Source organism: Marmota monax, unplaced genomic scaffold, assembly GCF_021218885.2.
Source record: "Marmota monax isolate L192 unplaced genomic scaffold, Marmota_monax_Labrador192_F-V1.1 WCK01_AAM20220418_F8-fsc00051, whole genome shotgun sequence".
NCBI classification, from domain to species: domain Eukaryota; kingdom Metazoa; phylum Chordata; class Mammalia; order Rodentia; family Sciuridae; genus Marmota; species Marmota monax.
The window spans coordinates 12,368,889-12,395,509 of NW_026695202.1; the positions used below are offsets into that span (position 1 = coordinate 12,368,889).

Consider the following 26,621-nt stretch of genomic DNA (forward strand, 5'->3'; position numbering starts at 1 on the left):
TCCAACTACAACTAAAAAATAAATATTTTTTTAAAACTTAGCAACCCATTAGTAGAGAACCAAGTATTATATTCTAAAGCATCTGCTCATTTCATTTTTTTACACTCCTTATGATGTGGTGACAGCAGTGGACCAAGCATATTTTAAAGTCAGAAGAATTTTAAGAAAACCTTATTGGCTCTGAGGAAACACATCTTTTATGATTTTCTTCCCATATAACCATACAAGTTAAGAATCATGTATTCTTTTATTAAGTCCACTGCTTGGCAAGGTGTGTTGGAACATTACTATAATGCCAGCTACTGTGGAAGGCTAAGGTAGGAGAATTTTAAGTTTGAGGCCAGCCTGGACAAAGTTAGTGAGACTCTGTTTTTAAATAAAAAATGCTGGGGATGTAGCTTAGTGGTAGAAAAAAATTATAAGGTCTGTGATTCCATTTATAAGAAGTTCTGAAATAGGCATAATTAATTTATGGTGATAAAAACCAGGTAAGTTGTTATTTCTGATAGGGGTGACTGGGAAAGAGCACAAGGGTGTGCTTACATCTGTTATGCATTCAACAAAACTCTTTTAACTCCATTTGCTTAAGATCTGTGCAAATTTTATATATATATATATATATATATATATATATATATATATATATATATATATATATATAAATATAAATTTTGGCTACGTCAGGCATTGTCCATGCCTATAATTCCAGCAACTTGGGAAATTGAAGGCAGGCAGATAGCAAGTTCAAGGCCAGACTGGTCAACTTAGTGAGACTATCTCAAAATTAAAAAGGGCTGTGGATGTAGTTCAGCAGTAGAGAGCTTGCCAAGCATATTCAAGGCCTTGGGTTCAGTCCCCAGTACAATCAATCAGTGCTTTTTGTTGTTGTTACTGATGATTAAACTCAGGGGTGCTTAAACACTGAACCACAACATCCCTGGCCCTCTTTTTTTATATTTTTAATTTTTTTTCATTTGTTTTAATTAGTTATATATGACAATAGAATACATTTATGCACTTTGATATATCATACATAAATAGAGTATGATTTCTCATTTTTCTAATTGTACATGATGTAGAATCACATTAGTCATGCAATCATATATGTACATAAGGTAATGATGTCTGTTTGAGTCTACTCTCCTTCCTATATCCCCATACCCCCTCCCCTCCCTTCACTCCCCTCTATCTAATCTGCAGCCCTTTTTATTTTGAGACAGGGCCTCAGCCTCCTGAGCTGTTGGGATCATAGGCATGTGCCACCACACCTGGCTAATCAATGCTTTTTAAAATAAAATGAATATTTTAGATTAGTTGAAAGAGCTTACAATTGTGAGATCACCTTCTTTGACTTTTCTTCCTGCATTCTAGGATGGGGAAATGGTGCTTCTGGATGGAGGTTGTGAATTTTCCTGCTATGTGAGTGACATCACCCGTACCTGGCCTGTCAATGGCAGGTAGGGATTTTACAAAGTAACATATCCTGCTGCTTCTTAGCATGAGTTGGTTTATAGATGTACTTGGAATAAATGACTAAAGAAATAAGCAGGGCTTTTGTAGGTCAGGTTACCTGCCTTTGAAGAATCATTATGTATTCTAAGACTTTTTGTTATTGTTGTTGTTCATCATATAGCAGATTCAGAAGCCTAGAAATACTGTGTTAGCTAACACACACACAAACACATGCGTGCGCGCGCGTTTTTTAAAATTAGTTTGTTGGTTTTTTTTCCCTGATTGCAAATGTAGTATTTAGGATATGGTAGAATAGATTAGTTGTATTAACCTACCAAAAGTAGTAGTAATGAAATCTGAACAAAATAATAAGACAGCTACTTAAAACCACCAGAGAGCTTCCACAAACAGGAACTATACAAGTATGTCTTTGAAAGAAAATTATAAATTAATAAATTTAGTGGTTAAAGCTTTTTACTTGAGGATTCCCCAACCCACATTGCTTTAGCAACATAAAGCCACAACCTTATTGGTTAAGATGATTGATTTAGATTCTGGCAGAATATTTAGAAACATGGGAGGAAGTTCTTTAAAAGAAGGAACAACAGAGTGTGAGCCCAAAAATCTACATACAAAATATTCAGAAATCCTTGGCTGAGTTGGGGGAAGGCCTCAGGACATTGAGCAAAATACCAGCAGCTAGAAGCTGAATAAACTGAGCAGAAATTTTAGTTGCTTCCCACTGAAAGCAGAGTTTATCATTTGAATCCATCCAAGCTAAAATAATAATAATAATAATAATCACTCTTGAGGAGAACATAACCCCTAAAGCAACCACAAAAAAATACTATAAATAGGTACAGCTAAAAAGCCAATGGGGGAATTAAGATAGAATATTAAAACCCATTCTAAAAAAAATTTTATTGACCCAAAAGAAGACAGGGAAGGAAAAAACAAAAGCAGGCAAACAAAAAGATGAGTGGAAAAAAAAAAACAGCAAAATAACAGAAATAAATCCAACTGTAGTAATGATAGCCAGGCTCAATGCTGTTTAACAGAAAAGCACTGTCAAACATGGAAGACACGAATTTTGAAAATAAAATATCCAAGACAGACATACTATGCAAATATCAATCCTAAGATAACCGGAATGCTAATGCTTAGTGCAGTGGTGCACAGCTGTAATCCCAGAGACTCAGGAGGCTGAAGCAGGAGGATCACAAGGGCTGGGTATGTAGTTCAGTCTTCTGGGTTCAATCTGCAGTACCAAAAAAAAAAAAACTAGAATGGTTAAATTAATACAGACAAAATAGATTTCAGGACAAAGGAATATTAGTAGAGACAAAGAGGGTCATTTTGATGATGATGAAAGTGTCAGTATGTCAGAGAGATATAACTATTATGAAGGTATAAGTAGCTAAAACAGAGCTTCAAACTACATGAAGCAAGCTGGATGAACGCCTGTAATCCCATCTACTCAGGAGGCTGAGATAGCAAGATCGTGAGTTCAGATCAGCCTCAGCAATGGTGAGACACTAAGCAACTCGGTGAGACCCTGTCTCTAAATAAAATGCAAAATAGGCTTGGGAATGTGGCTCAGTAGTTGAGTGACCCTGAGTTCAATCCCCAGTACCCCCAAAAATAAATAAATAAATGAAGCAAACTAACAGGACTAAAAGGAGAATACACAATCCCACAATTATAGTTGGAAGTATTGACAAATCTTTCTGATTAATTTATAAAACAAGTTACCAAAAGATGAAGATTTGTTTTGTAAAATAATGTGTCTAACAACTGCAGATGACACATTCTTTTCAAATAGGCATAAAAGAGCATTCACTAAGACCATTTGTTGAGCTGTAAAACCAGTCTCGGTTTCAAAAAGGTGAAGATTTATATAATTAGATTAAAAAATCAACAAAAATATTGTTACAATAAGATACACACCCATACACACACACACTCATATTTTTTTTTAACCCAGGTGTGCTTTACCACTGAGCTACATTCTCACCCTTTTTTATTTTTTATTTTGACAACAGGGGTCTCACTAAGTTGCTTAGGGACTTGCTAAGTTGCGGACGTTGACTTTGAACTTGAGATCCTCCCACCTCAGCATCCCAAACTGCCACTAATATTTTTAAATCTCCAAATAGATGAAAATAAGTGAATGCATTCTAAATAACCTATAGGTTAAAGAAGCAGCAAAAAAAAAAAAAAATTACAATGTATTTCACATAGAATACTAATAAAAATACTACATATAAAGATGTGGGGGGTGCTGAGGTTGTAGCTCAGCTGTAGAGAGCTCACCTAGCACATTCAAGGCGCTGGGTTTGATCCTCAGCACCACATAAAAATAAATAAATAAAAATAAAGGTATTGTGTCCAAATACAACTAAAAAATTATTAATAAAAAAAAGATGTGTGAGTCCAAGTGCTTCTCATACACCCATAATCCCAGCGGCTTGGGAGGCTGAGGCAGGAGGATCGCAAATTCAAGACCAACCTGAGCAACTTAGTGAGTCCCTAAGAACTTAGCATGACCCTGTCTGAAAATAAGAAAACATTTTTTAAAAGGCTGGGGATGTGGCTCAGTGTAACGCTTCCCTGGATTCAATCCCTAGTACCAAAAAAAAGATAAATTGGCAAGGGCCTGGGGCTGTGGCTCAGTGGTAGAGCACTTGCCTGGCACGTGTGAGGCACTGGGTTTGATCCTCAGCATCACATATAAATAAATAAATAAAATAAAGGTATAAAAAGTCTGATTAAAAAAAAAAAAGATAATTGGCAAGCAAAAGAGTAGGATATGCCAGGCACAATGACACGTGCCTGAAATCCCAGGAGCTCAGGAGGCTGAAGCAGGAAGATCATGAGTTCAAAGCCAGCCTCAGCAAAAGCAAGGTGCTAAGCAACTCAGTGAGAACCTATCTCTAAATGTAATACAAAATAGGGCTGGGGATGTGGCTCAGTGGTTGAGTGCCCCTGAGTTCAATCCCTGGTACCAAAAAATAAAAAGGAAAAAAAAATAGGATATAATTTTCATTCAGTGAAGATTGTTTAAAACAGACACTTGACAAAGGAATATATACAGATGACCTGTACATACTTTAAAGTATTCATCAGTGTTGGTCATTGGAGAAATGCACATTAAAGTGTACAATAAGATAACATTACTACTAAAATGGCTAAAATTAAAGACTAACCATACCAACAACTGGCAACAAAGCAATACAACTGAAACTGTGATACCTTGCTTTTGGTAGTGGTAGTGTATAATGTTTACAACCACTTTGGGGGAAAAACTTGGCAGTTTCTTATGAAGTTAAATAAATGCTGACCCTTTGGCCTAGTAATTCCACTTCTAGGTATTTACCTCAGAGAAACAAAAACATGTCCACAAAGACACATATAAGAATGTTTATAACATCTTTATTCACAATAGCCAAAACCTGGAAACAAATATCTATCAACAGAAGAATGAATATGCAACTTATGGTATACAATATGCAGTTTCAAATAATGAAATACTGATCAACCATAAAAATATTCTACTGATTAGATAAATTACATAGCCATTGTGCTCGAAGAATAAAGTTGCACACAGAAGAGTACATATCATATGATACACAGAATGGTCAGAATGAATGAAATTATCAAGACAGTCTTTGCCTCTGGAAGAAGGGGTATTAATTAGAAATAGAAACAGGGAATACACCTGTCAGCTACACAGGAGGCTGAGTAGGAGGACTGAAAATCCAAGTCCAGCACTGACCCTGTCTCAAATTTTCAAAAAGAACTGGGGATACGGCTCAGTGGTATAGCACCCTTATATTCAATCCCCAATACGATGAAAAGGAAAGAAAAGGAGAGAGAGGGGAGGGGAGGAGAAAGAAGCAAGAAAGTTTTCTGGGAAGGTTAAAATGTTTTGTATAATGTAGGTTTACGGATCTGTGGGTCAGGATTCTCCAGAGGAACAGACCCAGTGGGTATGTGTGTATGTATGTACAAATACTTACATGTCACTTAACAGTGAGGATATATTCTGAGAAATGCTTCCTTAAGTGATTTCATCATTGTGTGAACATAATGGGGTATACTCACACATTTAGATGGTATAGGTCAATCATTCATTGTAGCCTTTTTTTAATGTTTTTACTAGTGCATTATAGTTACACATAGTAGTGTTCATTTTGACATATTCATGCATGCATGTAATATAATTTGCTCCATTTTAATCCCTATATTTCCACTTTACCTCACCTCCTCCCTGCCCCTATTCCCCTTCTTCTTCTACAGTGGTCTTCCTTCTAGTTACTGTTATTTTTTATTGGTGTTTTATAGATATACATAAAGGTGGAATTCACTGTGGTATACTCATATATGCACATAATTTGATCAGTGCCTTTCTGTAGGTCCTTCTTTTTCCTGTTCCTCCTCTCTCTCCCTCAAACCTCTTCCTCTACCCCACTAATTTCCCTTCTATTTTCATGATGTTCTCTCTACTTGTTTTTTGTTGTTGTTGTTGTTGTTGTTTTCTCTCCTTATTTCACTCTAGCTTCCAAATATGAGAGAAAATATTTGACTTTTGACTTTCTGAGTCTGGCTTATTTCACTTAGCATGATATTTTCCATTTAACAGCAAATGCCATAATTTCATTCTTTATGGCTGAGTAAAACTCCATTGTGCATATATACCACATTTTATTTATCTGTTCATCTGTTGATGGGCACATGGGTAGGTTCTATAACTTGCCTATTGTGAATTGAGCTGCTATAAACATTGATGTGCCTACATCACTATAATATGCTGATTTTCATTTTAGATTAATACCAAGGAGTGGGAAAGCTGGGTTTTATGGTGGTTCTATTCCTAGTCTTTTGAGGACTCTTCATACTGCTATCTAAATGGCTGTTCTCATTTATAGACCCACCAACAGTGTGCTTAACCACTGAGCCACATCCCCAGCCCTTTTCATTTTTTTACCTTGAGACCTGTTCTCCCTAAGTTGTGTAGGAGGGTGGCCTGGAACTTGCCATTCTTCTGCCTCAGCCTCCTGAGTTGCATGACCCTGATTGCTAAGGATGTTGAAAATTCTTTCATATATTTGTTGGCCACTTGTATTTCTTCTTTTAAGAAATACCCATGGGGCTGGGATTGTGGCTCAGTGGTAGAGCGCTCACCTAGCACGGGCAGGACCCGGGTTCAATCCTCAGCACCACATAAAAATAAAGGCATTGTGTCCATCTACACCTAAAATATAAATGTTTAAAAAAAAAAAAAAAAAGAAAGAAAGAAAAAGAAATACCCATTTAGGGGCAGGGGTTGTGGCTCAGTGGTGGAGTGCTTGTCTAGCACATGCAAGGCCCTGGGTTCAATCCTCAGCACGACATAAAAATAAATAAATAAATAAACAAACAAACAAACAAATAAAGATGTTGTGTCCAACTACAACTAAAATATAAATATATGATGGGATAGGAGGGGAGGGGAGGGAAGGGGAGGGGGATTAGGAAGAGCAGCAGAATACAGTAGACACTAGTATTGCTGTATGTATATACGTGGCTGTATAACCAATGTGATCCTGCAATCTGTACATGTGGAAAAATGAGAATTCATGCCCCATTTGAATCAAATGTATGATATGTCAAGATCATTGTATTGTCATGAGCAACTAATAAAATATATAAAGAAAGAAATACTCATTTAGTTCTTTTGCCCATTTATTGATTTTATTTTATTTGGCATTAAGTTTTTTGAGTTCTTTATATATTCTGGATATTAATACCTGTCCAAGAAATAATTGGTAAAGATTTTCTCCCATTCTTCAGGTTCTATCTTCATTCTCGTTTCCTTTGCAGAAGCTTTTTGATATAATGCCATCCTACTTACTGATTCTTGGTTTTATTTCTTAATCTTTAGGGGTCTTGTTAAGAAAGTCAGTGCCTGTGTCTATATGTTCCAGTGTTTGACCCTGTGTTTTCTAGCAGTTACAAAGTTTCTCATCTAATTCCTAAGCCTAAGCCTTTGATCCTCTTGAATTGACTTTTGTGCTGAGTAGCAAATAGGGATCTAGTTTTATTCTTGTAAGTATGGCTATATTCCATTTTCCCAGCTCAATGTGGGTTTTGTTGTTGTTGTTGTTGCTGTTTTGGTACCAGGGATTGAATGCAGGGGCCCTTAAACACGGAGTCACATCCCCAGCCCCTTTTATTTTTATATATATATATATATATATATATATATATATATATATATATATATATATATATTTTTTTTTTTTTTTTTAAGAGAGAGAGAGAGAATTTTAATATTTATTTTTTAGTTTTTGGCGGACACAACATCTTTGTATGTGGTGCTGGAGATTGAACCCAGGGCCACACGCATGCCAGGCAAGCACGCTACCACTTGAGCCACATCCCCAGCCCCCCTTTTTTATATTTTATTAGAGAGAGAGTCTCACTGAGTTGCTTAGGGCCTAGCTAAGTTGCTGAGTCTGGGTTTGAACTTGCAATCCTCCTGCCTCAGCCTCCTGAGTCACTAGGATTACAGGCGTGCACCACTGCACCCAGCCAATATGGTCTTTTGATGTAATTGAGAGATGCAGTCACATGGGTCACTTGTAGAGCTGCTGCCATTGTAACATAGCAGACTGTTTACATTCAGCTTTTTTTGTGTGTGTGTGCAGTACTGGGGATTTAGCCCAGGGTCGCTGTACCACTGAGCTACATCCCCAGGCTTTTTTATTTTATTTTGAGACAGGGTCTCACTAAATTGCCCAGGTTGGCCTCAAACTTGCAATCCTCTGCCTCAACCTTCTGAGTAGCTGAGATTACAGGTGTGCACCACAATGCCTGGCTTACAGTCAACTTTTTTTTTTTTTAATGAATTTAACCTTAGCATTTTATTATCTTCATAATAAAACAATGAAGCTTAGAACTGGATCACTTGGTCCTTGCTCTTTTAATCTCCTCCCAGTTCAAAATGCTTGCATCTCTTAAAAACCAGCATTCTCTTAGATCTGCTTTTAGGCTCAACACACTCAAGCCTCAGCACAATCTTTGTAGTTTTAGGCTTTTTCCTAAAAAATCACCTTAGTCTGCCCCGCCACAGCCACTCTGTTTCCTGTCACAATGCCACTTTCCCTATGCATATAGAGAATCCTTGCCCCTCTTGTACTGTGTCACTTTATGAAGTTACTGTTTACCACACTTGTCATAGAAAGTCTGACAGGTTTTAGGAATGTTCACCAGGAGGCTGGGGCTGAGGCATAAGGATCACCTGAGTCCAACAGTTCAAGACTATTTTAGTCAATATTAGCAATATCTAGTCCAAAAAGAAATAAAATTTAAACATTTAAATGAAATAATGATAAATAAATGTATGATATGTTAAATACATAAACCAGTAACAGTCATTTATTAGCATTAATCAGTATTACATACTGAACATAATTGTGTGTGCTATATTTTTAGACAATTGGCAGCACAGTAGGTTTGTTTATTCTATCATCACTACACATAAGATGTATTCCACTGACATTTTGATGGCTGTGATGGCACCTAGGCAGTGGGAATTTTCAGCTCTGTTATCATCTTATGAGACCACTCTTACATATACAGTTGATCATTGACCAAATGGCATTCATGACTGTGCATAGATGTGTGTTTATGTATATAAAGGTAGGTAGACTTTAAAAAATTGACTCATGCAGTTGAGGGTCTGGCATGTCTGAATTTTGTAGAGCAGGTAGCAGGCCAGAAACTCAAGGAGGAGTTGATGATGCGGCCTTGAGTCCAAAACCTATAGGACAGACAGACTAGAAATTCAGGCAGGATTTACAATACAGTTTTTTTTTTTTTTTTAATATTTATTTATTTTAGTTTTCGGCGGACACAACATCTTTGTTTGTATGTGGTGCTGAGGATCGAACCCGGGCGGAACGCATGCCAGGCGAGCACGCTACCGCTTGAGCCACATCCCCAGCCCTACAATACAGTTTTGAGACAGAATTCCTTCTCTAGGTCTGGCATTTGAGTTTGTTTATTGTAGGCTACCTTTTGGTCCATGTTTTTTTCCATCCAACCATCCAAACTGTTAGAGCTTTTCTGCCCCCTTAAACCTCAACACTGAATCCAGAATCTCTTGCTTAGTGAAATTATAACAATAAACTCAGCCTGATCCAATTCTGTGTTCCTTCTGCCATTATCCCACACTGTAAATATCCATCCCATACATAGTCCCAGATTTTTGTCTGTATATATTGGAAAACTCCATGCAGTTCTTTTTAGAGTATTATATATCTCCTCATCGATCACACTTTGCTTTTTTTTTTTTTTTTGGTAGTTATAGATGGACAGAATTCCTTTATTTTATTTGTTTATTTTTATTTTTATGTAGTGCTAAGGATTGAACTCAGTGCCTCACACACAATAGCCCCAGCTCCAGTGGATCACGCTTTGTACCTAACCTTTCAGAGAGTGTTGGGACTCAAGTCTGGTTTAGGTATAGAAGCAACCAAGACAATTACTCAGTGGAGGTACCTGTGGGTTCTTAGACAGAGGTAGAAGGAAGACTCAGCAGAATTTGGGAGTTCATTGTCCCTACGTTCATGAATATTGATATATTCATTTGTCAAAATCATCATCTCAGATTGTACATTTCAGGGTATGTAAATTTTAACCAGGAGCTACTCTGTATTCCAGTAATCCCAGCTATTTCAGAATCTAAGGTAGGAGAATCACTTGAGTCCAGGAGTTCAAGGCCACCCTTAGCAATATAGCAAATAAGATCCTGTCTCCAAAAAAAGGACGGTTCAAAAAATTATTTAGTGGCACACTCCTATAATCTCAGCAACCTCAGAGATTAAAGCAAGAGAATCATGAGTTTGAAGCCACCCTGGGCAACTTAGCAAGACTCATCTCAAAATAAAAAGAACTGGGGATGTAGCTCAGTGATAAAGTACCCTTGGGTTCAATCCCCAGTAAATATAAAATAGATAAAATAGTACTTTGTGGGATGAGGTCTGAGTGCATTTATAGATGACATAATTATAAAAATATTGATAATGGTTGAGCCTAGGGGATACATAGGTGTTCATTTATATTACTATATTGTTATATTTAATCATTATATTAGAGTTCATCAAATTATGCAGTTATACCCTACAAATATTACAAAAACAAATATATTTGTACATTCAACTTTTTTGAATTTCAATTACTTTCTAAGGATGGGTTCTTTGAGCAGAATCAAAAGTTCAATTTATTTTTAAGGCCTTTTTTTAATATTTATTTTCTAGTTGTAGTTGGACACAATACCTTTATTTCACTTATTATTTTTATGTGGTGCTGAGGATCGAACCCAGGGTCTTATACATGTGAGTGAGTGCTCTAGTGCTCTACCGCTGAGCCACAACCCTAGCCCTCTTTAAGGCCTTTGATTTAATTGACTATACTATTTACACTCCCATCAAGAGTATATGAGAATACATATATTACCTCAGCTCATTAATAAGCACCTAGTAACCATCTGAAGGAGAGGCTGTGTTGCTGCCCCAGCTTGAAGGAGTGTCACTCTCCTACTGAGCACCTAGGAGTTCAGGGTTCTCTTAGTAATGGTGTTTCAGTAGTTACCAAGTATCAACAATGCCTCAGCAACAGCAGCCTAGAATTCCTCTAATCGAACAGAAGCAAAGTTCTTGCAATATCTGATTATTCTGAATTTAAGGTCTTTTACTTTCCTGTTCATAGGTTCACCGCAGCTCAGGCAGAACTCTATGAAGCTGTTCTAGAGATCCAGAGGGCTTGTCTGTCCCTCTGCTCCCCTGGGACAAGCTTGGAGAATATCTACAGCATGATGTTGACGCTAATAGGACAGAAGCTTAAAGAGTTGGGGATCATGAAGAACAGCAAAGAAAATGCTTTCAAGGTACTTCCCTTCTCTTGACCCCAGTTCTCAAGAATGCCAACATGCTGCTCTATTTTACCCTATATAAAGCTAAGTAGACACTTATAATCCTACTAACTCAGGAGGCTGAGGCAAACAGATTGCAAGTTCAAGACCAGCCTGGGTGATTTAGTGAAACCCTGTCTCAACTTTTCAATGGCTGAGGATGTGGCTCAGTAAGAGGCCCTGGGTTCAATCCCCATTACCATCAAAAAAAAAGAAAGAAAAGATCTTTGTATTCTTTATCTGTAGAAAGGATTTGGCTTTAACATTGGTTGAAACAAAAGGAATCAGTACTTAACATCTTCCAGAAGATGGCAGCACATTTTGATTCTTGACTTACTGCGTGACCAGCTCAATGTTCAGAAAACAAAATGAAGTCTGGTTCATAATAGGTAGGAAAGGACATTAAAAAGAAGAGAAGTTAACTCTCAATCCTTTCGTGATGATTCTGAAGGTCAGAGGAGAGAATGTTTGTTGTTTGAGTGACATTGTTGAGATTTTAACACTATGTTCAAAAGCCTGTCTTTAATAAATTTTATCTGCTCCCAAAATGTAATGATGTCTAAAAATGTAAAACCTCAGCTTTAAAATTAATATGCTAAGTGGTCAAGCCAGATAGACCATTAAGCATCTTTCATCTCTAAGTTCAGGCTGCTCTAATCGAACAGAAGCAAAGAAGAGAATAGAAAAGAATAGAAATAGAAAAGAAGCTATAAAGCCAGGTATGCTGGTGCACACCTGTAATCCCAGACACTCTGGAGGCTTAGGCAGGAGGATTGAAAGTTCAAGGCTAGCCTCAGCAACTTAATTAGACCCTGTCTCAAAATAAAATTTTTAAAGAGGACGAGGGATGTAGTTCAGTGATAGAGTGCTTGCCTAGTATGCTCAAGGCTCTGGGTTCAATCCCCAGTACTGCAAAAGAGAAGAAAAGAAACTGTTGGGGTTCAAGCGGTAGCACGCTCACCTAGCATGCGTGCGGCCCGGGTTCTATCCTCAGCACCACATACAGACAGAGATGTAGTGTCCGCCGAAAACTAAAAAATAAACATTAAAAAATAATTCTCTTTAAAAAAAAAAGAAAGAAACTATTGGGGCTGGGGTTGTGGTTCAGCAGTAGAACGCTCGCCTAGCACCTGGGAGAGGCTGGGTTCGATTCTCAGCACCACATAAAAATAAATAAAATAAAGATAGTGTGTCCAACTACAACTAAAAAATATATTTAAAAAAAAAGAAGCTATAAATTTTCTGTTACTTAGGCTTACTCTTCTTTAATTAACTGATAGAAATATCCAAGCTAGTGAATTCCTAATAATTATGCCTACTCCACAGGTTGCTGTAACCTACTTAGGGTGACCAGAGTAGGCTTCCTGAGAGAGATGTAAGAGTATTGAAAAGATAAGGATCCTAATATGGTCATCTTCCCTTAACCAAGGAAAGAGATTTTCATTTGTCATAGTCATTACTGGGATTCCCCAAGTCAGCAAGTGTTTAGTAGATTTTTAGTGAGATGGAAATGTGGATTTAGTGTCATTGGCAGAACTGCATATAAGCAGAAGCTAGGCACATGTTAGTTACATTCCCCAGACCCATTATCAGGCCTCTTAAGCAATAGCCCAAGGACAGGTTAGGCATAAGTAGCAGAACCATTGGGAAAGTATTAATGCAAATCTCACTGAGTTAAACATGCCCAACTTGCCCCTTAAGAGGTCCTTGCGCTAATAAAACTGTGGTTATTATCTCTTCTAGTCTGCTCGAAAATACTGCCCTCACCATGTAGGCCATTACCTTGGGATGGATGTCCATGATACTCCAGACATGCCCCGTTCTCTCCCTCTGCAGCCGGGTATGGTGATCACAATTGAACCAGGTGAGGAGCTCGGTCCTTTCAGGACAAATAATACTGTGATTGTTTGTTTTTACCTGAACCAACATAATTAATTATATAAAAAGAAACAGGGGACAGGAGGGACAGGGTGGATCTCTCCAGTGCAGAGGTGACTTCATTTTAGATTTATCTTTAACTTTCTTATTTAACATCACACAATTTGTTTAATTTCTTTTACCTTTTTTTTCACATAATTTGTTTAATTTTACTTCTCCAATAAACAACAGATGGTGAATGCTTTCTATAAGCAGATATTAAAAAATAAATCTGTTTTTAATTCTGCCTTTGCCAGGGCCAATTTGTGCTATTCTCCCAGTTGTTAGTAGTGGACTGCTCAAACTTCCAAAACCCAGTGAGTGCAGGCAGAGAGACCTACAGACTCTCCATGTTCAAATGCAACATCCCTGCAAGCTACAGTGAACTAGCCAGCATTATCCTACTGCTTAGTCTTCAACTCCTTTCTTATAAGCTTCAGTCAAATAGGTTTCCTGATTGAAGTGATACCAGGTGTCAGACAGAATGCAAAAGAGAAATGGTATGGAAGATTAATGTTCCAAGAGTTAATTTTTTTATTTTTTAAATTAATTAGTTAATTATTTATTTTAAGTAAATAATAGTGCTGGGGATCAAATCTAGGGCCTCATGCATGCTAAGTAAACACTATATTACTGAGCTCCATACCTAGACCCCCAAGAGTTAATTTGTAAAAACAGACACTGTTTTCATGGTGAAAAGAAGATCATAACTTTAGATTAATGTTTTAACCTCTAAATTATAGAAATTATTGCTTGGAAATGTATTTCATACAACCCTTTGAACCCAGTCGTTTGTTGTTCTGGTCTTAGATGCTCTTTAGTCTAATTAGTCTAATCTTGTTAGTAAATGGGTGCACATGGATTCTTCCTTAGATTTTTTGAATCCTCTTTTTATTTTTTTATTTTTTGTACCAGGGATTGAACCCAGGGGCGTTTAACCACTAAGCCACAACTCCAGCCCTTTTTTATATTTTATTTAGAGACACCATCTTGCTGAGTTGCTTAGGGCCTCGATAAATTGCTGCAGCTGACCTTGAATTCAAAATCCTCCTCCCTCAGCCTCATGAGCCACTGGGATTACAGGCGTGCACCACTGTGCCTGGTGGGGAAAAAAACTTTAATGACTATTCAACAGTTTCTGCTTGTTAAGGCTAATAATCACTAAATAAATATTTAAATGCAATTTAAACACATTTAATATATATTTTATCTTTATTTTAGCCACATGCCCTTTTCCAGAGGAGCATTAGGCAAAGGGAGTGTACATATATAATCTGCTAGTTCCCAGCATGCATAGACATATTCATAAGTTAAGTAACTAACTTTAGTGTCCTATGTGAGCCAGTAGACTATGAGGGAATCATGATCAACATTGTCATGTAAAGCCTGTAGACTAATACACAAGATGATTGTAATGATAATAATTCTAGTAATGATATATCCCATATTATTGATCATTATGTGCCAGGCGCTGTTAAATGTGTTGTCTCATTTAATCCTGATAACTCGGGCTGGGGATGTGGCTCAAGCGGTAGCGCGCTCGCCTGGCATGCGTGCGGCCCGGGTTCGATCCTCAGCACCACATACAAAACAAAGATGTTGTATCTGCCGAAAACTAAAAAATAAATATTTAAAAAAAAAATCCTCATAACTCTATTAGGCTTAAGATACAGACACAGATAAAGAATTATAACTCATATTAACTTGCCCAGAATCACCCAGTTACTGCCATGCTGAACAATGCACTCTTCTCTCTACTTCTCAGGCATTTATATTCCAGAGGATGACAGAGATGCTCCAGAGAAGTTTCGAGGTCTTGGTGTGCGAATCGAGGATGATATAGTGGTGACTCGGGACTCCCCTCTCATCCTTTCTGCAGATTGTCCCAAAGAGATAAATGACATTGAGCAGATCTGCAGCAGAACCTCATGACCCCCATTGCAACTCAGATGCATCTCAGGTTCAAAACAGGCGTGCAGGTATCCCTGCATGTGTGCATTCTGAGTCTCCATGCATATTTATGCACATGTTTTATTTGGGAGTGCAGCAGCTATATATGATGTGTGTAATCATTACATGAGCTTTTCTAAGTAGATGGAAAAATGGAAAAGTGAATTTTGGAATGATTTCTTACTGTGACTTTAGTAACATTAATTCTGTAGAATTAATGATCCAAACAAGTTTAATTTTTAAACATAAAATATGGTTATATAAGTCATTTCATTCCAATTAACACATTTAAACATAGGGAAAATTCTCTTCTCTCTAGGTCCTTTCTTTTCTTTACTTTCACTGATGTCATAAGATGTATGATGCCTGTATTTTGAGCTAATCACCAGGGTCTCTGCCTGTGCTGAGAGCTACATGTCAGTGACTTTGGATGGCCAGCACATACCTTTCATAACTCCTGCCTCCATATTCCATATTCTGCTTATGTACTGGAGCCACATGAATTTGCAGGGGCACTGGCATCCTTTCCATTCAGCCACAGTCCAGATTCAGCAACATGAGCTATTGAACAAAATAGTTTTGAATCTTTCTTGCTATTTGATTGCCTGAGCCCTAGAAAGTGTTTAGATTTTTCATAAGGAAGAAAACCGAACAGAAAGAAAAGAATGTGTGTCTCTTACAGATCCAGACCTCCAACTATTTCTTCTCTTCAATTTAAAGATGATTCCTTTCCCAGGCATCCCTGATTCCTTTATAAGTTTTTTTTTGTTGTTGTTGTTATTGTTATTGTTTTTGAGATAAGTTGTTTACCTAGGCTGGTCTTAAACTTTAGGGCTTAAGTGATCCTCCCATCTCAGCCTCCAGAGTTGCTGGCATGCCACTGTACCTGGCTCCTTCACAGTTTATTTACTTTGTTTTTTCTTTTTCTTCCCACCTCTCCTCCCAGTACTAGAACCTAGCGCCTCACATATACTAGGCAAGCACTCTACCTACCACTGAGCTGTATCCCCACATCTTTTTAATTTTGAGACAGGATCTTACTCAGTTACCCAGGCTGGCTTAGAACTTGTAATCCTCCTGGTCCAGCCTTTGCCTACCTGGGATTACATTTAAGTCCTACCATACCTGGCCACCACACCAGGTAATGCACTGACCTCATAAGTTACTCTTGAAATTACTGCACTGGCCAAAAGCAGATCCCCCACTTACCCTGTTAAAATCAAAATAATGGTGTTCAGTTTTCAGAGAAATAACCCTCCTATTCTGTGATTTCCTCTAGCTCTGATTAATTAATATGTATATATATATATATATATATATATATATATATATATATATATATATAAAAAATCATTACAACAACTCAGTCTGTATAATGAACAGAAAGAACTAAATTACTAAAGATGGTTTATTCAGAAGCTTCTGTTTGAGGGAATTTCTAAGGATCAGTGCATTCACCTCCTTTAAACCCAATGTACAAAACATAATGGTTCAAGGGTTTGTGGTTTTCTTTTTTTCATATTTGTGTTAAGGAAGCTCAAGGCTAAGGGATTAGTAATCTAGTGCTAGAAGTTTGCCCATAGTACGTACTGAGCCAAAAACAGACAAGAGACAAAGATAATGTTACAACAAAAGTGATAGAGATCACATTCTGACAGATAGTACTTATCCACAAGTGCCTGGTTCTGCTAATGTTAGCTAAGTGGCTGTGGGAATGGAGGCTGCACCAATGGAGGCTATATCCCCATTCCTGCCCTCCCACCTTCTTCCAATTCTCAGTCTGTGCTGCTTTCTAACAGAAAGGGAGGGGCATAAACCCACCACTCTGGCTTTTCATTCACCTAGCCTTTGTACTTTATTCTTTTTTTTTTTTTTTTTTTTTGTAGTTGCAGATGGACAGAATGCCTTTATTTTATTTGTTTATTTTTATGTGGTGTTGAGGATCGAACCCAGTACCTCACGTATGCAAGCACTCTGCCACTGAGCTACAGCCCCAACCCTCCTTTATTCTTTTTAAGTCCTGGAATACAGAATTTCCTTTTCATCCCGTAACTCATTTTCTGTGGTCTTCACCTGGACATCAGGCAGAAAAGTTCTACAGAAGTACTGGAGTCTATAGTCCCTGCGCCACCATACATTGTCCTTTGAATTAACCAGATTAACCATAGTAGCTAAGCGTTTGAGTCAGACTATTAGAACATAATGAAGATCTCATAGCTGTCTAATATATATTAGGATTTGTTGAACAGGTAATTTTTCACAGTGCAGAGATCTTATTCATTCTTAGCCATGCCGCAGACATACCCCATATTTTCTCCAGTCAAAAGTATAATAATCAAATATTTCACATATACTACCAGGCTTTCCTACTGAGAACTTTTATTTAAAATTTAAAAATGAAAAGAAAAAAACCTTCTCCAGATATTGTCATTGGAATTTTTCCACTGCATTTAGAAATGTGGTTGTATCATCAATTATACCATCTAAATGAAAGAAGCATATCTGGATAGGCAGTGTCACATGCTTTTATGAATTTATTTCAGAAATTGCTCTTCTCAGGAAACTAGAAGTGGAGGGTGGGGCTAAGTTTTCTTGTTTTTAGTTTTTTAAATTAGAGACACAACAGTAGGAATACTCAAATTACAAATTCACTTCTTACCTTGACATGATGAAGCATGCCTGTAATCCCAGTAATTTGAGAGGCTGAGGCAGGAATATCACAAGCTGGAGACCAGCCCCAGCAATTTAACTAGACCCTGTCTCAAAAAATGTATATAAAGCTGGCGTAGTTGACATATCTAAAATCTCAGAAATTTGCGAGGCTGAGACAGGAAGATTACAAGTTCAAGACCAGCTTCCGTAACTTAGCAAGACCCTATCACAAAATAAAAATAAAAAGATCTGGGATGTGGCTCAGGGGTTAAGTGCCTCTGGGTTCAATCCCCAGTACCAAAAAAAAAAAAGCACTTCTCCTAGTCACAGTCTCCAAATTCAGAAGGTGTGCCTTTGATGGTGGCTTAAAATGTATACACCCTTTCTAGAACATTCATAGTCTTTTCTCTTTCTCTCCTTTTTTTCTCTCTTGTTTTTCTTTCTTTCTTTCTTTCTTTTCTTTGCAGTGCTGAGGATAGAACCTAGGACAGTGTATCTCATTAAAACAAATTTAGCTGCTCTGTATTTCCAGATATTTATAATGCACACCCTCTTCAGCTTTGTTATTAATAAGGAGACTGTAGCTATGAAACACAGGTGCTGCCTCTCCCCTCACCTGTGCCCCTCAGATCACAGTGACACACAGAGAACCCTCCCACCAGTCTATCGATCTAGTGATCTCAGGGTCCTGTGTAACAATGTTTCGATAACCTACCCATAAAAGTGTTGGAATTCAAGTTGGAACTCATCTGCCATCCTTCAGCTAGACAGTGTTACTTATTTGTGTGTTAGAAATTGAATGAGGGCCTAAGATGGTGGCACCATAAAGGACCCCATATGGAAGGTGTTTTTATTTTTTTAATACTTTTTTAGTTGTAGATGGACACAGTACCTTTATTTTGTTTATATGGTGCCAGGATCGAACCCAGTGCCTCACGCATGCTTGGCAAGTGCTCTACCACTGAGCTACAACCCTGGCCCTGGTTAACTTTTTTTTAAATTTTAGTTTCCTCAATCTGGATCCATAACCCAAATCTTAAGCAGGAAAGGTAAGTTTTAAGCCCCAAAACTTACTTTTAAGCTGAAGCATTTTTCATGTTCTAGGAGTCATAAAAAGGTGAAGGTCATCGCATTCTAACATTGTGGCAGAATTCCATAGTCAAACCACACCGGTCTGGTTGATCTTGTCTCTTCCTATGTGTCACTGAGGAACTTGGAGTATCATCTCTGCTGTTCAGGTCATAGTCCCTACTGGACACAAGGCCTCTTGGGTATACCGTCTTTGTTAGTATTAATGCTTTGTATGACTTCTGTGCAATTATATAAGTTCAGTTTGGACAAGATGCTGTTACTTTTTAAGGTTCTATTCATTGAAAATGACATTTGTCATTCCCCAACAAGGGGAAAGCATTTGTTACTGTCATTTTTAAAATATACTATGAAACAATATAGAATTGTTTGGGGTATGTGTGTTATTTTATAATCTAGGGTTTATAGGTTTAAATGTGAGAACACTTTGTTTTACAAAATATTTTCTTTTACAAAATATTAATTAAATGGCATCACAAAATCTTTTTTTTTTTTAAAGAGAGAGTGAGAGAGAGAATTTTTTAATATTTATTTTTTAGTTTTTGGCAGACACAACATCTTTGTTTGTATGTGGTGCTGAGGATCGAACCCCGGCCGAACGCATGCCAGGCGAGCACGCTACCGCTTGAGCCAAATCCCCAGCCCACAAAATCTTGATAGTAAACTTGAGATGCTCTTACAAGTTGCAGATAGAGGAAAAAAACTGGATTTGATCCAGCCTTTTGAAAGTTAACTCCGAAACACTGGCCCATAATTTTCCAGGCAGCCCTGTAAGGCCACAAAGACTATAACAATAGCCACAAACAAGCACTTTAGGAAGATTGGATTTTATGGGAAAGTAGGATAAATTTGCAAAATAGTGAAAAAGCAAACTTTCTCCGTGAGCCATACACTGAATCATGTGCTGCCTCTCCATTGGGAACCATCTGTGTTTATTTACTTACTTATTTGCTAGGTTTTGCATTGCTGGGAATTTAACCCAGGTCCTTGAGCGCTAGACAGGTATTCCACCACTGAGCTGCATTCCCATTTCTAGGAACCATCTTTTATGTACTTTGTATATTCATATACATACATGCACACATACATATACTTTTACATATACACACATATACTTTTGTTTCTATATACATATACATACACATATATACTTTGTTTTTTCACAGTAGTGGAATTGAACCCAAGGGTGCTGTACCACTAAACCTCATCCAGCCCTTTTTATTTTAGATAGGGTCTCACTAAGTTGCTAAGGCAATCCTCAAACTTGTGATCCTCCTCCTCTCAAGTCATTGAGATTACAGATGTGGGCCACTGTGCCCTACTATATGTATGCTTTATGTAATTTTGGTAAGAAAAAAAATGTACTTTTAGTTGTTGTTACAGGGATTGAACCCAGTAGTATTTAACCATTGAGCCACATCCCCATTCCTTATTTTTTGTTTTGAGACAGATCTTGCTAAGTTACTTAGGGCCTCACTAAGTTGGTGAGGCTAGCTTTGAATTTGTGATCTTCCTGCCTCAGCTTCCTCAGCCTCTGAGATTATAGATATGCATCACCACACTCAGCAAATGTACAGATTTCAGAGAAAATTTTTAATTTGCATGATGCTTTCCAAAATTATAAATTTTTGAAATGTTGATATTGCATACTTTATGGGAATTGAACCTTTAAAAATAATTTAATTTAAAATTGAATTTAAGTATAAAGAATCCAACTTTTCCTTTCATTGACAAAATGAAACACAAAATTTACAATAATGTAAATAGACTGCTAACCCCTTTTACTTCAAATATTTCTAAGTAGTTTAACCATAATGTACATGAATTATTTGACCACCAGCTGGGGGAGCTGCTCATAACCTAGACTCCACCAAGAAGCACTTCCTCGACAGGTCACAAGTTCCCAGCAAATGTAAAGCAAAGATCTGGGCTCTTGGAGCTGAACCTGCAAGGAGCCCTCCCCCACTAATTTCCAGCCCCCCACCCCCACCCCATGTCTAACAGCCCTGTGTCTCTGGGATACCACCTGCTCCAGCAAGCCCAGAGCTCCCTTGTTTGTGATGAGCAACAGTGCACTCAACTCCTGCTCCTGCTGTTGCTGCCCCTCCTTGTCATGTTTCAGTAAATCCATGGCTCCTGGTGACTCTAGCTGCTCCAAATTGAGTCCATCTGGTTCTCCTAAAGACAAGAGGATTGGTATCTCTCAGAGCACTGATTTCAAATCCTAACACTGAGGGTATTTAATTTAGGATCATACAGTCTAGAATTAAGCTGTTGAGAGTTTACCATGGACATAAAAATTTCTGTGAGTATGTAAATATTAATGCAGATTTCCACCAGTTTTTAAGACCCAGTGGTTCTGGGTAGTGGCCACTAAATACTATCTTTTCCTAGGAAACAAAATTGGAAGTTGGAAACCTAAAAGGGTAGATCAAGGAAAACTATAAAAATATTCATCTCGAGAAATGTTATTAAAGATTCCATTGCCCAGTGTCTAGTAATGCTTCTTTGCATTTACAGAGGTTGTAGTCTCAAACTTTGGTCAACTCCTACATTGATTATCATCTGGGTAGTGAACTATACATTATACTTATGTGATTCTACTTTACACTAGGGATAACAATGTGCTATGATATTTAACATTGCATAAATTAGTTAGACACAGAGTCCAATTGCAGAGGCCTGCCTGAAAAGTTCTGCTCTTGACAAAAATAACAATGTTTGTTCTTCAAAAAAATTAGTTACCATGTGATCTAGCAATTCCAATTATAGTTATATGCCCAAAAGAATTGAAAGCAGAGACTCAAACAGATATTCTGACATCTCTTCACAGCAACATTATTTACAATAGCCAAAAGGTGTAAAATAAAAAAATCAGATGTCCACTGATGGATAAATAGATAGACAAAATATATACAATGGAGTGTTATTCAACTTTAAAAAGGATATTGCCAAGTACAATGGCACCCACTTGTAATCCCAGCTACTCAGAAGGCTGAGTCAGGAAGAGCTTAATTTCAAGGCTAACAACATAGCAAGACCCTGTCTCAAAAAAGAAAAAGAAACATGACAACATAAATAAACCTTGAAGATACGTTGAGTAAAATAAGTCAGACAAATAGGGACACCTCATATGATCCCCCTTGTATGAGGTCCCTAGTGTGGTCAAATTCAAATTCACAGAGACAAAGTACAACTGGTCACCACCAGCTGGGGGAGCAAGTGGGGAGAATGGGGAGTTATTGTCTGATGAGTAGAGTTTCGGTTTGGGAAGGTAACAGGTTCTGAATATGGATGATGGTGATGGCTGCACAATGATGTGAATGTATTTATGCTTAAAAATGATTAAAATTGTAAATTTCATGTTCTATATATTCTACATAATACAACAATTTTTAGTTAAAAACTATATTAGGATATGACAAGAGGAAGAAGAGGGCTAAATGCAGATTGGAGTTGATGGTATTCAATTAATTAAGATGAAAATTAATGAAAGGGGGGCTGGGGATATAGCTCAGTTGGTAGAGTGCTTGCCTTGCATGCACAAGGCCCTGGGTTCAATCCCAGCACCAAAAGAAAAAAAAAATTAATGAAATGTTAAAATCAATCATGAAATAACAGGAGTTAGTAATCTCATAGTTCCCTGCAATAGTCACTCTATATCTTAAGTATGTACATTTTAGGAGGACTTTGCTGGCTGGGAATTGAAACCGGGACCTTGCAAGGGTCTATCTTTAAAAAGATGTGCCCAGCTGAGTTACCAGGAAATAGCATCATAAAAACGTGGTTGGAAGAACAGGCTATTTTGGATGGAAAAGAGAGGTAGGAGAAGCAGGATCGCTGTCTCCAAACCTCTAAAAGGCCACGTGTGAAACTATTCCATCCCGTTGGGCAGAACAGGAACTGGCAGGGGAATAAGTGCTCTCTCAGAGTCAGAATGTTACAGGCCAGTTGGTTTTTCTTTATTTGTTCTATTCTTTTTTGGTACAGGGATTGAACCCAGTGGTGCTTTACCACTAAGTTACATCCCTAGCTCTTTTTATTTATTTTTATTTATTTATTTTTATTTTGAGACAGCCTCTCACTAAGTTGCTTAAGGCCTCACTAATTTGCTGAGGACCGAGACATTGTCCCTACACATTGTCCATTTGGCCTCAAACTTGAAATCCTCCTGCTTCGCTGGGATTACAGGCGTGTACCACTACACACATCTGGAGGCTGTTTTAAACAGCTGTTTTTGATACCGTGACTAAAAGACCTGACAAAAACAATTTTAGAGTTCTCAGTCCATAGATGGCCCACTCCAAAGCTCTTCTCCCCGGGTGAGGCAGAATATCATGGAAGAAGGGTATGACAGAGGAAAGCAGCTCAGGATGTTGCAACAGGAAACAGCTCTGCTCAACAGAGACAAAATATAAACCCCAAAGGCTCACCCCTAGTGCCACCTCCAGCTTGAGCCTACCTGCCTACAGCCAGGTATAAACCTGCAATCCCAGCCAATCTTGGGAGGCTGAAGCAGGAGGATTACCAAATCTGAGGCCAACTTGGACAACCTAGTGAAATCCTGTCTCAAAATAAAAAAAGTGCCCAGGTCATCCATGTCAATGGATCAATCCACTGATTAGGTTAACACTCTCGTAACCCCATCATTTTACCTCTGAAAATTCTTGCATTGTCTTACATGAGCTTTTGTGGGACACCTCATATCTAAACCATAACAGAGGCAAAAGAGAGTGACTGTCCACCCGCTTTACCCATGAAACTAAAAGGAATATGCGTCTTGCCCCAGAGCCCACCGCTGGCTGGTATGGTCAGGTCTGTGCACAGGTCTGTAGCGGCCTACTGGTTCCCCCGTCTATTCCAAATCATTTCCACTCTCTTCAAGACTTCAGTGCCTTTACTTTCTCAAACTTAACTAAATATGTTCCTCTCCCTTTCCAGTATCAACTCTCAGAGGTAAACTCCCCCGCCCCCTGCACCTCCCTTAGGGATCCACCTACACGTTTCCTTCTGTCTCAGCCCTTGTTCCTCTCTGTGCCCTTGACCCCTTCTTTCCATCTCCCCTGCAATCTTGCCTCCTCACTAATACTCCTCCTTCCCCCAATTACCAGTTTCACAACTTTCCAAAATACACAGCTTGAAGGCCTGGGGATATGGCTCACTGGTAGAGCACTTGCCTAGGATGTGAGAGACCCTGCATTTCAGTTCTTGGAGTCCACTACATTCACCCCCGCCCTGCCCTCCACTGAGGACTGAACTCAGGGGTGCTTTACCACGAAGCTACATCCCTAGCACTTTTTTATTTTGAGACAGAATTTCACTAGGTTGTCCAAGTTGGCCTCAAATTTGGTAATCCTCCTGCTTCAGCCTCCCAAGATTAGCTGGGATTACAGGTTTATACCCGGCTCGTTACCCTATTTTGTAGTAACGTTTCTTGAGTGAATTTTTGTACTTATAACTAAACTAATAACTCCTACTCTGAATTCAACCAGGGTAACCAAAAGCATTCATTTTCATGATACTTAACCTCTGAAGTCTTGCATCAGAACTCATTTTTTTGTTTGTTTGTTTTGTTTCATTTGGGTACTGAGGATTGAACCCTGAGGCACTTTACCACCGAGCTACAGTCTATTTCTTTTTATTTTTTTAGTTTGAGAAAGATCTCTGTAAATTGTTGAGGCTGGCCTCAAACTTGCAATTCTCTTGCCTCAGCCTCCTAGTTGCCAGGATTACAGGCGTATGTCATCATGCCCAGCTAAACAAACCCTTTAAAACAGAAAATGTAACAGCAGGTATTTTTTCACCATTGCTAAAAGAACAGCCAGATGGAATGGTGAGGCATCCTAAATATTAGCCACAGCAGGAAGTCTACCAGGCCCAGGAAGGAAGCAGAGTTTCTCAAGGCCAAGAGCCTAGGTCAACTGTGAAGTCATGCCACAGAGGGTCTGCCTGCTGGTGAGGATTAAAATCACAGAAACTAAGTTTCTTCCCAAGTTTTGTAGTTTTATGAACACACAAATAAGAAAGTTACATATGTAAACTCTGTTCTAGCAAAATCCAAGTCTTTTTTCCCTAAATGTACAAGACCAGAGTGTGAATTTGAAGATCTTCTGATTCAGAAGAAAATAGCAAGGTTTGATATCATTCTAACTAAAGTTTAACTTTCAAAAACTAACAATTGCTGGTGGGATTGCAAATTTGGTACAGCCAATTTGGAAAGCAGTATGGAGATTCCTGGGAAAGCTGGGAATGGAACCACCATTTGACCCAGCTATTCCCCTTCTTGGACTATACCCAAAAGACCTAAAAAGAGCATACTACAGGGACACAGCCACACAATTCACAATAGCTAGATTGTGGAACCAACCTAGATGCCCTTCAATAGATGAATGGGTTATAAAAATGTGGCATTTATACACAATGGAATATTACTCAGCTCTAAAAAATAACAAGATCATGGCATTTGCAGGGAAATGGATGGCATTAGAGCAGATTATGCTAAGTGAAGTTTAGCCAGTCCCTAAAAACAAATGCCGAATGTCTTCTCTGATATAAGGGGGGTGACTCAAAATGGGATAGGGAGGAAGAGCATGAGAAGATTACCACTAAATAGGGAAGAGAGGTGGGAGGGAAAAGGAGTTCTGGAGAAGGGGAGTTGCATGGAAGATGGAAGGAGACCCTCATCGTTATACAGATACATGTATGATATTGTGAGGAGAAAAAGAAAAAAAAAGTGTGTCACATTAGATTGGATAGAGAGAAGTGATGGGAGGGGAGGGGAGGGGAAGGGGGGATAGGAAGGGCAGCAGAATAGAATAGACATTATGATTGCTGTATGTATATAGGTGACTGTATGACCAGTGTGATTCTGCAATCTGTACAATCAGAAAAATGGAGAAATTATACCCCAATTGATTCAAATGTATGAATTGCCAAGATGTAATGTAATGTCATGTGTAGCTAATAAAAAAAATGTGAAAAAAATAGATAAGTTTTTGACTAGAAAAAAAAAACAAACTAAAAATAAGCCAAGTGTGGTGGTACACACCTATAATCTCAAGGCTCAAGAGGCTGAGGCTACAGGTGGGCCTGGGCTAGTTAGTGAGACCTTGTCTTAGAATGAAACTAAAAAGAGCTGAGGATGTAGCTCAGTGGTGAGCACCTCTGGGGTCAATCCCTGTTATTACAAATAATATATTAAAAATAAAACAGCATTTCTACCATTTTATTGTTTTACATCACTTTGCAAATCAACTCAATACATTATAAAGTTCATTTTCAAAAGTCACACTAAATAAGTTCCTGGTTGAGTTCCTTCTCCAGCTTTTCCCTCCTCTTAGTTCTGGAACCATTTACATCTGATTCGGGTCCTTGGAAAACAATACATTCACTGATCATGTTCACCTAAATTATTTTGGACAACCAGACCCTTCCTGATAAACTAACACAACCAAAATATGTCTTCTAGGTAGCTCAGACTGTCCATGTCGCTCAGCAGGAAAGTGTTCCTTAGCATGCATGAGATCCAAGTTCGATCCCAAGCATGGTCAAAGAAAAAAATATGGATGAGCATTTTCATTTCTTATGTTTATAAATGTACACAGAG

General features: G+C 38.1%; 1 protein-coding gene and 1 pseudogene across 1 annotated transcript in view; one reads left to right on the top strand and one right to left on the bottom strand.

Annotated features, from left to right (window-relative positions):
- The window catches only part of Xpnpep3 (X-prolyl aminopeptidase 3), a 56,641-nt gene extending 40,048 nt beyond the window's left edge, over positions 1 to 16,593 (top strand). Inside the window, exons 7-10 of the mRNA XM_046429583.2 lie at positions 1,372 to 1,457; positions 11,206 to 11,383; positions 13,151 to 13,271; positions 15,090 to 16,593. Of these exons, the coding sequence (XP_046285539.1) occupies positions 1,372 to 1,457; positions 11,206 to 11,383; positions 13,151 to 13,271; positions 15,090 to 15,256 (552 nt within the window). The 3' untranslated portion in view covers positions 15,257 to 16,593. The remainder of the gene's footprint in view (positions 1 to 1,371; positions 1,458 to 11,205; positions 11,384 to 13,150; positions 13,272 to 15,089) is intronic.
- LOC124082995 (large ribosomal subunit protein eL42-like) lies at positions 8,387 to 10,097 on the bottom strand (annotated as a pseudogene).
- Positions 16,594 to 26,621: the final 10,028 nt, after the last annotated feature.